Genomic DNA, 12,122 nt, shown 5'->3' on the forward strand with positions numbered 1-12,122 from the left:
ACAAACCAGAGATCACATACCGTGCTATGTCAAGGATAGCTGCCATGCTTTGCACAACTTCATGGGTGTCATTTATATCATGATCTATGTGAATGGCATCCCCTGGATCTGTGCAGTACACAGCCTGCACGGCCATACATGGTAGACCTAGGCCTTATCCACAGTCTTTGTTGTCATTTATTCACTTCTGTGAGAGTAAGTGGGGCAAACAGTAAAGCTCCCCAATAGCTTCCATTCCATTTAGAATAAAATCACAAAATCTTTATTTGTCCTGCAGCCAAATTTGATCTGGCCCCAACCAATCTTTCTAACTTTATCTCTTGTCACTTCACCCCTCCCTCTTTATGTTTCAGGCCAAAATGGATTTATTGAGGCGTCTTTAACAGTCTGCAGCAATCATGTATCCCTTGTCCAAACCAGAAATTTGAAAGTATCCCTGATTCCTCCCTCTTCTTCACAATAATCATTTTGTCTTCTGTCTTCTTAGACTTTTCACTTTTTTCCTTCCCTTTTATCATTACTATTCCCCAGGCTATCTTCATACCTGGCTCAGTTCCTACAGTGGCTTCCTAAGTGATCTTCTGCCTCCTGTCTTGTCCCTTGTCACCCTTTCTCCCCACTGTAATCAAACTGATCCTTCTTTACAAACTGCAGATTTGATCCTGTCACTGCACTGACATTAATGTTCAGATAAAGTTCAAATAGTTTATTGGATACTTCAGGACTTTTGTCTGTTTATTTCTTAACCTTCGTCCAGCCTCGTGTCTCCTTTCTTGCACTGTAGTCATGCTGCATTCTCAGTTTTGTCAACATATCAAACTCTTTTTGCTTCTGAGCTTTGTTTATACAGTTCCTTCTGGTTGGAATACTCTCTAGTACTTCCCCTGTCTACCCTCTCCAAGTTTTTTAGCAGGCAGTCTGCCTAAAAGCCTTCAGTTCTAAATTCGATGTCACTTCCCTTTGCGTTCCTCCCCAGTGTCCCTCAAAGCCTGTGCTAGATGCTCTGTTGTGTGTTTGCAGAGCACCCTCTACTCCTCCTGTAGTTGCACACATCACAATGTGTTGGGATTATCTCTCACCACCTTTTTATAAGTTCCTTGAGGGTCAAGAACAATTGTGTTTTCAACACCTTGTATATTCTTTGTTTTGTTTTGTTTTGTTTTTTGAGTTATTCATTTTTTTATTATTATTATTTTTATGGGGGGGTTATTTATTTATTTATTTATTTATTTATTTTAACTTTTATTTTGCCGATATACATTGTGGTTGATTATTGTTGCCCCTTACCAAAACCTCCCTCCCTCCTCCCTCTCCTCCCTCCCCCCCAACAGTGTCCTTTCTGTTTGCTTGTTGTATCAACTTCAAGTAATTGTGGTTGTTATATCTTCTTCCCCCCCCTGGTTTTTTTTTTGTGTGTGTGTGTGTGTGTGAATATATATATTAATTTTTAGCTCCCACCAATAAGTGAGAACATGTGGTATTTCTCTTTCTGTGCCTGACTCGTTTCACTTAATATAATTCTCTCAAGGTCCATCCATGTTGTTGCAAATGGCAGTATTTCATTCGTTTTTATAGCTGAGTAGTATTCCATTGTGTAGATGTACCACATTTTCCGTATCCACTCATCCGATGATGGACATTTGGGCTGGTTCCAACTCTTGGCTATTGTAAAGAGTGCTGCAGTGAACATTGGGGAACAGGTATACCTTCGACTTGATGATTTCCATTCCTCTGGATATATTCCCAACAGTGGGATAGCTGGGTCGTATGGTAGATCTATCTGCAATTGTTTGAGGAACCTCCATACCATTTTCCATAGAGGCTGCACCATTTTGCAGTCCCACCAACAATGTATGAGAGTTCCTTTTTCTCCGCAACCTCGCCAGCATTTATTGTTCAGAGTCTTTTGGATTTTAGCCATCCTAACTGGGGTTAGATGGTATCTCAATGTGGTTTTGATTTGCATTTCCCGGATGCTGAGTGATGTTGAGCATTTTTTCATATGTCTGTTGGCCATTTGTATATCTTCCTTAGAGAAATGCCTACTTAGCTCTTTTGCCCATTTTTTAATTGTGTTGCTTGTTTTCTTCTTATAAAGTTGTTTGAGTTCCTTGTATATTCTGGATATTAATCCTTTGTCAGATGTATATTTTGCAAATATTTTCTCCCACTCTGTTGGTTGTCTTTTAACTCTGTTAATTGTTTCTTTTGCTGTGCAGAAGCTTTTTAGTTTGATATAATCCCATTTGTTTATTTTTCCTTTGGTTGCCTGTGCTTTTAGGGTCGTATTCATGAAGTCTGTGTCCAGTCCTATTTCCTGAAGTGTTTCTCCTATGTTTTCTTTAAGAAGTTTTATTGTTTCAGGGTGTATATTTAAATCCTTAATCCATTTTGAGTTGATTTTAGTATATGGTGAGAGGTATGGGTCTAGTTTCATTCTCCTGCATATGGATATCCAGTTATCCGAGCACCATTTGCTGAAGAGGCAGTCCCTTCGCCAGTGAATAGGCTTGGTGCCTTTGTCAAAGATCAGATGGCAATAAGTGTGTGGGTTGATTTCTGGATTGTCTATTCTATTCCATTGGTCAGTGAGTCTGTTTTTATGCCAGTACCATACTGTTTTGGTTATTATAGCTTTGTAGTATAGCTTAAAGTCGGGTAGTGTTATGCCTCCAGCTTATTTTTTTTGCTCAGAATTGCTTTGGCTATGCATGGTCTTTTATTATTCCATATAAATGTCTGGATTGTTCTTTCCATTTCTGAGAAAAATGTCTTTGGAATTTTGATGGGGATTGCATTGAATTTGTATATCACCTTGTATATTCTTAATAGATATTTATTGAATGAGTTATTCATTCCATAGTAATTCTGAAAAATATGGTAAAAAAGACACAATCTATGCAGTCACGGAACCTTAAATATTTTTCCATTGCAATGAAAGGAATTAATTAAGTAATGAGTCATTCACTAATAATAATAAAATATGTAATAACAAAATATGTAGAAAAATACAGTCAACTTAGGAAACTGATTCCTTTAGCCCTTTTATTTATCAAGCACTCAGAGGTGTTTATTATGTCCCACCTAATCTTCCCAGCATTTTAGAAATTTTAACTCTTTTAATTCTCACAACAACCTTATGAGTAGTCCTAGTATTTGTCACCATTTTACATATGAGGAGATGAGGCACAGAGATGTTAAGTAAACTTGCCAAGGTCCCACATCAAGTGGCAGAGCCCTGATTTTAATCCAGTCAGTCTCCCTCTAGAGTCATGCTTTTAAGTCATGCTTACTCTGCTACCTCTCAAAATAGGCAGTCATACAACAAGCAGGGCAAGAGATTCCTTCTATTTCTAAAGCATAAAGTTTCTATTATATTCTCATTGGACCCGAAACAGAATGACTGAGTCAGATGGTAACAGTCAAAGGTGAATCCTTTAGTGTGTAATTGGTTAATTATATGCAAAAATTAGTTCTTCCAAAACTTGAATGAACTATAGTAGCAGTTCATAATAAATGGTCACATAGAACACAGCTTTAGATTAAAATAAAACATTGTTGAAATTTTAATTTTTAAAGCTTTATAAAATTTATGGTAAGAAATATCTAACATGTTTTATGAGTTTGTGATAATTTTTTAATAGAATTATAGAACGTAAAAAAATAAATCATAGAAATTACTTTAAATCTGAAAAAACAAAGAAGGGAATCATTATCAAGAGAGTGTAAAGACAATCCACAGAGTGGGAGAAATATTTGCAAAGCACAGATCTGATAGGAGATTGATATCTAGAATATGTAAAGAACTCCTACAACTCAACAACAAAACAATTCAAATATGGGCAAAGAAGTTGAATAGATTATAGTTTTCCAAGAAGGATATGTAAATGCCCAATAAGCACACAGAAAGGTGCTCAACATCACTAGTCATATAGGGAAATGCAAATCAAAACCACAGTGACATACCACTAACACCCATTAGGGTAGCTATTCTAAAAAAACCAAACCAAACCAAAAAATGACAAGTGTTGATGAGGACATGGAGAAACTGGAACCCTAGGGCTTTGCTAGTAGGAATGTAAAACCACTGTGGAAAGCATTTTGGCAGTTCCTTGAAAAGTTGAACATAGAATTACCATTTGATCCAGCAGTTCCACTCGTAGGTATATATCCAAAAGAAGTGAAAGTAGGGACTCAAATGGATCCTTGTACACCAGTGTTTATAACAGCATTATTTACGATAGCCAAAATGTGGACAAAGCCCATGTATTCATCAGCAGATCAACAGATAAACAAAATGTGCTATATACATACAGTGGAAAATTATTCAGCCTTAAAAAGGAATGAAATTCTGATACATGCGAGAACATGAATGAAACTTGAAAACATGCTGAGATAAGCCTGATAAAAAAAGGACAAGTATTGTATGTTTCCACTTATATGAGGTACTTAGACTAGTCAAAATCAGAGACAAAGTAGAATAGAGGTTACCAGGGGCTGGATGGAAAAGGGAGAAGTAGGGAGTTATCGTTTAATGGGGTGTAGAGTTTCTGTTAGGAATGACGAAGTTCTGTGAATGGACAGTGGTGATGGTTGCACACCATCGGGAATGTGAATGTACTTAACACCACTGAATTGTACACTTAAAAATGGCTAAAATGATAAATTCTGTTATGTATATTTTACCACGATAAAAAATTTAATAAGATTAAAAAACTAAAAAAAAAAACTAAGCAGGTAAGAGGTAACCAGGACAACAGGAAGTCTTTACTATGAGTTAAATGGACCAAAGGCCCAGTTAGCAGTTACTTTTTTTGAAATGAACGAAGCTGAGATGTTAAATATCTTTTAAAAACACAGCAGATTGAAGTAATATGTATATAAATTACATGCATGTAATACGAGAATAAATTGGTGTTTTTCTGTCATTGGAAATGTTTGACATTTCTTCTTGATGATTCCTATATGCGACTGGCATGCAAAATCAAAGTAATTTGGCCTACATTGTGTTTTAAAGAATTAAGTAAGAGAGTTGTGATTATTTTAAGGCTATTTTTATGATCTCCTTCAGTATATTATTAGTCTTTTGACAGTAGGCACCACCTTAACTCATATGTGTATTCCTATTGCTTGCCATTTGGTTAACTCTGATATATTTTTTGATGAATGCCTGTAGACAGGATCACTGAGGATATTTGGTTTTCGGTAATTTTTTTTTCTGCATAACTGGATTGCAATGTTTCCAGTATGGCACTAGAACAAAAAAAAAATAGAAAAAGGGACTCAAGCTATAAGTTGTGTGTGTGGGGGGGGATTGTGGGGGTACACTGTAAAGATTTATTCTTTTTTTTTTTTTTTTTTTTTGGTCTTTTTGTGACTGGTAAGGGGATCGCAACCCTTGGCTTGGTGTCGTCCGCACCGCGCTCAGCCAGTGAATGCACCGGCCATTCCTATATAGGATCCGAACCTGTGGCGGGAGCACCACTGTGTTCCCAAGCGCTGCACTCTCCCGAGTGCGCCACGGGGCCAGCCCGTAAAGATTTATTCTTAAGTTAAATTTAAGAATGTTTTTATACCATTTTATCAGTTTTTATAGAATAGACAGAATTGTCTTACAGATATTAGAGTACAATATATGAACTATTGTTTTTATTATTGGATATAATAGTCGCTAGTATATGTTGGGTCCTTCAGTGGAAATCACAGTGATGTCATTAGCTCCTCACTAGAGGCCTTGTTTATCAGATATTGTAGTACCTATTCAGACTGCTATAATTTATGGACTCTAAATTTTCATGCATTCATTCACCACAGATCTCTGGATTCCTAATGGACTGAGAGGTACAATTTCTTTTTATATGTTAGCTTTCTTCCTTCCTTCCTAACTTTCTTTTTCATTTAGTCATTTTTATGTAGTTCCTCTTGCATCTTTATCTGTATTTTTAGGAACAACCTATAACTAGAACAACCAAGTCTTATGCTTGATCTGTGGCCCTTTAGAGAAAGAGAAGCCCCTGGGGACTGATAATTATGAAGCACTAAGAGGCAACTTAAGGACTAGAAATTTGGGCAGTATTTTATAGAATTTATTTTCTTTTCCCATAAAAATGACTTTATTCAATGTTATTTATAGAATAAGGTTATTCAAACAAAGATATTTCAAACTGACACTTAGCTTTCACTTTTATAATTTTAGAGATTTAAAAAAATTTTTTAAATTTACATTGTGCTACTGTCTGAACTAAGGTATATAGGAAAATTGTGATAGAGCATAAGCAGCAACGTAGAAAACTAACTTTGATATAGACATAAAAGTAAAATAATTGAGTCATTTTATTGGCCTTATATTTCATGAGCCAGATGCAGTAGAAAAATGGAGAAAACATGTAAAGAATAAAATTCCTTTGAGTATATGGACTAGTGAAATATCTTTTTTGAGGGTAAAATACTTTGCTTCTAAATTATAAACTGAAATTTTTCAAAATTGGGCGATTTGTGATGAATTGGTTAAATATCACGACTAACAATAAACACTTATAATTAAATTAAATATTATAACCCCAGATAAATTAATTCACTCTTCAAATTCTTAACATAATAATTCCAAGTTCTTTAGATTTAATTCCAAATATAATACAATATGAATAACCCAGTATGGATTGATTTCCTAATTATATTTCAAGACAGTAAACCACTGCCTTCACATAAATATATCAAGTGGGGGGGGAAGAAGAAAAGAAAAGAAAAAAAAGGAAATATCAGAATCATGAGGGAAAAAAAGTAACATGAAACCTAATTGTGATTTTTAAAAAATTATTCCAGGGGGCTGGCCAGTTAGAGCATGGTGCTGATAACACCAAGGTCAAGGGTTCAGATCCCCACACTGACCAGTTGCCAAAAAATAAAATTATTCTAAGCAAACTTTATGTTTTTTGGCTTCATTAATGCATTTATTATGAAACTTTAAATATATGTTAACAAACTTAGGTTTTCTTTTTTAGAGTATTGGCTTATTTTAATTAAAATGGTGCATATTCATTATAAAAATACCAAGTAATACTCAAAAACAACAACAACAAAAACAACCCAATTCAAAAACGGGCAGAGGACTTGAATAGACATTTATCCAAAGAAGATGTACAAATGGCCAATAAGCACATGAAAAGGTGCTCAGCACCATTAGTGCAAAGAAAATGCAAATCAAAACCACAGTGAGGTACTACTTCACACCCATTAAGATGGCTAATATGTTAAAAAATGGAAAATAAGTGTAGGTGAGCATGTAGAGAAATTGGAACTCTTGTGCTTTGCTGGTGGGAATGTAAAGTGATACAGCTGCTGGGGAAAACATTTTGGCAGTTCTTATATTGGTGATGGTTGCATAACTTTATGAATATACAGTAGTCCCCCCTTATCTGCAGTTCCGGTTACCCGCAGTCAACTGAGGTTCAAAAATATTAAACGGAAAATTCCAGAAATAAATAATTCCATTCTGAGTAGCATGATGAAATCTCAAGCTGTCCCGCTCCTTCCCACCCTTATTTTACTTTATAATGGTCCCAAAGTGCCAGAGTAGTGATGCTGGCATATTATTATAATTGTTCTATTTTATTATTATGTTATTAATCTCTTACTGTGCCTAATTTATAAATTAAGCTTTATCATAGGTATGTATGTATAAGGGGTTTTCAAAAAGTTTATGGAAAGATACATATTATCTTTTTTTTTTTTTCTTGGTGGCTGGCTGGGACAGGCATTGAACCCTGAACCTTGGTGTTATCAGCACCACACTCTAACCAACTGGCTGGTGTGGGGATCTGCACCCCTGACCTTGGTATTGCAAAGCTGTGCTCTAACCAACCAAGCTAACTAGCCAGCCCATATTATCTTTTAATTCTATCCTTCCACAAACTTTTTGAAGTACCCTTGTTTAGGAAAAAGCATAGTGGATATAGGGTTCAGTACTATCTGCAATTTCAGACATCCACTGGGTGTCTTAGAGTGTATCCCCCAAGGATAAGGGGAGACTACTGTACTTAATGCCACTGGATTGTATACTTAAAAATGGTTAAAATGGTAACTTTTATGTTATTTATATTTTACCATGGTAAAACAACAAAAAATCAAATAATAAAGAAAATTACAAGGAAGAAATCGACACTTTTAAACCCAGGTTTCCAGAAATAACCTGTATTATCATTTGGAAGTCATTCTATTACTTTAAACCTTCTTTGTGAGATATTCCAGAAGTTATTTCTATCAAAAAATATAGATGTTAATATAAGCAACGCCCATAAACATGAGGTTTGTTTAACCCAAGCTACGACCCAAGAGAGAGCAGGAACCCTGTGCGCCGGCAGAGCCAACCAGCCTGAGCTGGTTGGATTCACGCTTGCAACTGTGGCGTTATAGATGATGACCTAATCTAGACAACATAGAGATAAAAATGATGACTAAATGACACTGGGGACTAGGAATAGCCACAGGTCACATCATTAAACGTGGCTGTGGTACACCTCATTATTCTCTGCTTATATTGTACTGTTTCTCTTATTTTGGTTTAATTGTACGTGTTATTGAAAATGTTTGTTTTAATTCTATTTCAAATGTTTCTAGATATAACATTGTAAAAGAATATTGATAATACTTGCTTTTATGTATGATTGAGACATGTGTTTAATGAAAAGATGTAATGACACCAAGTTGAATAGCCTGGTGTAAATTAAGTTTAGAAAGCCAAGGGACACTTTGTTCCAGTTTGAATTCTGTCATTACCCTTCTTGTAACCTTAAACTAAAATAGCATCATGAAGCAGAAATAGCAATTGACTATTTTGCAGATTTTATAGTACAGCAAAATTAATATATAAAGAATTGTAATATCCAGTAAAATGAGCAAAATGCAATTATTATTGGTCTCCTTTTCCTTACCTACTCAATTTTCAACAATACTCTTTATTTAACAATTATCCTTAATGTCTGAATTCTAATCTTGTTCTACCATTTACTAGTTGTGTGACAATTTACTTAACTTTTCTCAGCCTCAATTTCCTCATCTGTAAAATGGACATAATACTAGGGCTTACTTCATAGGCTTGTTATGAGAGTTAGTTAAGTAAAATTAATACAGAAAAAAATTCTTGGACCAATGCTTGCACATAAGTGCTTGGTAAATATAAGCTACTTTCATTAGTGTTGTTGTGGTGATGATGACAATATACCTACTATGTATTCACCCCTAGGATGAATATTATGAGAGCTATTAATACAATATACTTTCTTATTTCAGGGAATGTATTGGATAATACTCATGCAGACTTTCATGAATGTGAGACCCTAGTCAAATGGCTCTCCTAGCTCCCTTAGCTCTGAGATAGATCCTGATAAGATTTCTTTAATAAACTATAGTTTAGTTGGAATAAGAGAAAATAACCAATAGAAGACTTCATTGAGAAGAAAGGACCTGAAATGAGCCTTGAACGATAGGATTTGCAAAGGCTGGAGGGAAAAAAACCTACTTTTTTTTTTTCTTTCCTGTCTACTATGTGCTAGGCATTATACCATACACTCTACAACCTATCTCTGCATTCCTCACGACAATCCTGTCAGGTCACATAGCTAGTAGCTGCTGAATGAGGGATTTAAACTCTTACCTAACTCAAAAGCCTTTCTTATTCCTAAGCTATGCATCTTACTCAATAATTACAGCTTGTATTATTCTGTGTCTTGGCCAGTTAGATGCTTCTAAATATACCATTAGTTTTTAGTGGATAACATTTTTGTTTTCACTGGTTTCTTTTTCTTAATTTTCCTTTCTACATATATGCTGAATTCTATGTTTGCTTTTTAATTTAAATATTGTTGAGTTCTGTTTTTTCATAATTTAAATCAGGTGTAATGTCTTTGCTGAGGCCTCTTCTTCTGGATGTGGTCCCAACAATTCAACAGACTGCTGCTTTGGCTCTTGGGAGACTGGCCAATTATAATGATGACCTAGCAGAAGCAGTTGTCAAGGGGGACATTCTTCCACAGCTCGTTTATTCGTTGGCAGAACAGAATGTAAGAATTTTTTTTTAAATAAGTTATGTGTTTTTTTTTTTTGAAAAATTTGATAGTTTGGGTACAGTTGCAAGCTTCTAGGCATTCAAATTATTTGGGTTTTAATATAACCTTAATTCTCTAAACTGCACATAATAATATCTTTGTAGTATTGTGCTTTGGGGCTGATATGTGGTTTTTCTCCATTACTGTTAATATAAAGAGAAAACAGATTTAAAATTTTTGGGGGGGGGGAATTATACATAAAGCAGTATTTCTGTATGTGAGAGTTTTAGACAAAGCTGTAGGATCTGTCTCAGGGAGATGTGTAGGGCCCCAGGCAAATAAATAGTTGCTTTCAGCAATTCTTATATGCAGGTGAAATATGGTCAATGGAAGCAGTGAGGACAGCCTTGAAGCAAGGGGTAGAGAAGCAACCAAAAGCAGGAAGAGATTGTATGTAACAGAAGATCTGAAAAAGCATTTTTTTTTTTTACCAAGTACAAACATGTCAGCTGTTTCAAGCACCTCTAAGAGTGCCCCAATTGTTTTCTCCTCCTATCCAGTGCCACTCCATATTTCTACACAGTGCCACCTATTTGGTTTTCACAATAGTTAAGGACCTCCTGGAGGTAGAGTCTTGGACTGTTCATTCCATTCTAGTGGTTTATCATAACCTAGGGAGCTATCTTTCTTGACATATCTTTAAGCTTAAATCCCTATTTGTGTAATAAAAAGACAAACAACCCAAGTGAAAAATGGGCAATGGACTCGCACAGATATTTTTTCAAAGAATATCCACAAATGGCCAACAAGCATATGAAAAGATACTAACCAGCATGAATCATTAGGAAATGCAAATCAAAACCACAGTGAGATAACACTTTACACCTACTAGGACGGACATCATAATAAAGAAAAAAAGGAAAGTAACAAGTGTTGGTGAAGATATGGGGAAATTGGAACCCTCATACATTGCTGGTAGGAATATAAAATGGTACAGCTGCTGTGAAAAACAGTTTGGTAGGTAGGCAATAAGTTAAACATTGTTACCATATGACTCAACAATTCTACTCCTACTTATCCAAAAGAATTGAAAACAGGTGCTCAAACAAAACTTGTACACAAATGTTCATAGCAGCATTATTCACAATAGCCAAAAGATAGAGGCAACCCAAGTTCATCGATAGATGAACAGATGAGCAAAATGTATATCTTTACAGTAGACTATTATTCAGTCATAAAAAGGAATAAAGTACTGATAAATACTACAACATGGATGAACCTTAAAAACATTGCTATATTAAGTAAAAAAAGCCAGAAACAAAAGGCCACATATTGTATGATGCTATTTATATGAGATATTCAGAATACGCAAATCCATAGAGACGGATGCAGATTAGTGGTTGCCGGGGGCTGGGGGAGAAGGGACTGGGGCAAGAGTGCTTAACTTGTAAGGTGTTTCCTGTTGGAGTGATGAAAATATTTTGGAACTAGACTGCACAACATTGTGAATGCACTAAATGCCACTGAATTCTATACTTTAAAATGGTTAAAATGGCAAATTTTATGTTATGTATATTTTACCAGAATAAAAAAATAAATCCTAATTGTGCAGAAATTTGCCTTATTTTTATAGATTGGAGAGTCATTTACTAATGCCTATTATAGCTCTACAAGGAGTCACAGGAATTTTACTTTTCTTGTGGATATTCCTTCTGTCATCAAATACTGTTAGACTTTCTTCCTCCTGGACTCTTAACTCTTTGTTTTGAGAGCAGGTATATTTTGTTATCCCACATAGAAGGTTCTCAGTATGAATGAATGTCCACTAGCTGTAAAGAGGTAAAAAAAAAAAAGTACTGGGACAGAAAAGTGAGGAGTCAGTGAGAACGGGAAGCATTATTCCAGCTTGTCTCCTTCCCCTACCAGACTTTAAATCATTCTCACAGGAGATGTAATCTCCTGTTTATGAGGTACAAAGTCCTGTGGTTTTGCTTTTGCTTTTTTTTTTTTTTTTTTAAGGTAATTCTTTGGCAAGGAATAGGAGAGAAGAGTGTTAGGAATTTGGGGGAATTGGAAATT

The 12,122-nt window shown here is 35.3% G+C and overlaps 1 protein-coding gene across 3 annotated transcripts in view; it reads left to right on the forward strand.

Annotated features, from left to right (window-relative positions):
• Window positions 1-12,122, forward strand: part of SPAG6 (sperm associated antigen 6) — a 67,713-nt gene that overhangs the window by 9,585 nt on the left and 46,006 nt on the right. For 2 of the 3 annotated variants that reach the window (XM_063100727.1, XM_063100729.1), the window contains one exon: window positions 9,892-10,058. In XM_063100727.1, the coding sequence (XP_062956797.1) occupies window positions 9,892-10,058 (167 nt within the window). Of the gene's footprint in view, window positions 1-5,795; window positions 5,842-9,891; window positions 10,059-12,122 lie in introns of those variants that run through there. The other variant, XM_063100728.1, reaches the window with a different exon arrangement.

This window comes from Cynocephalus volans, chromosome 6 (genome assembly GCF_027409185.1).
Source record: "Cynocephalus volans isolate mCynVol1 chromosome 6, mCynVol1.pri, whole genome shotgun sequence".
Lineage (NCBI taxonomy): Eukaryota > Metazoa > Chordata > Mammalia > Dermoptera > Cynocephalidae > Cynocephalus > Cynocephalus volans.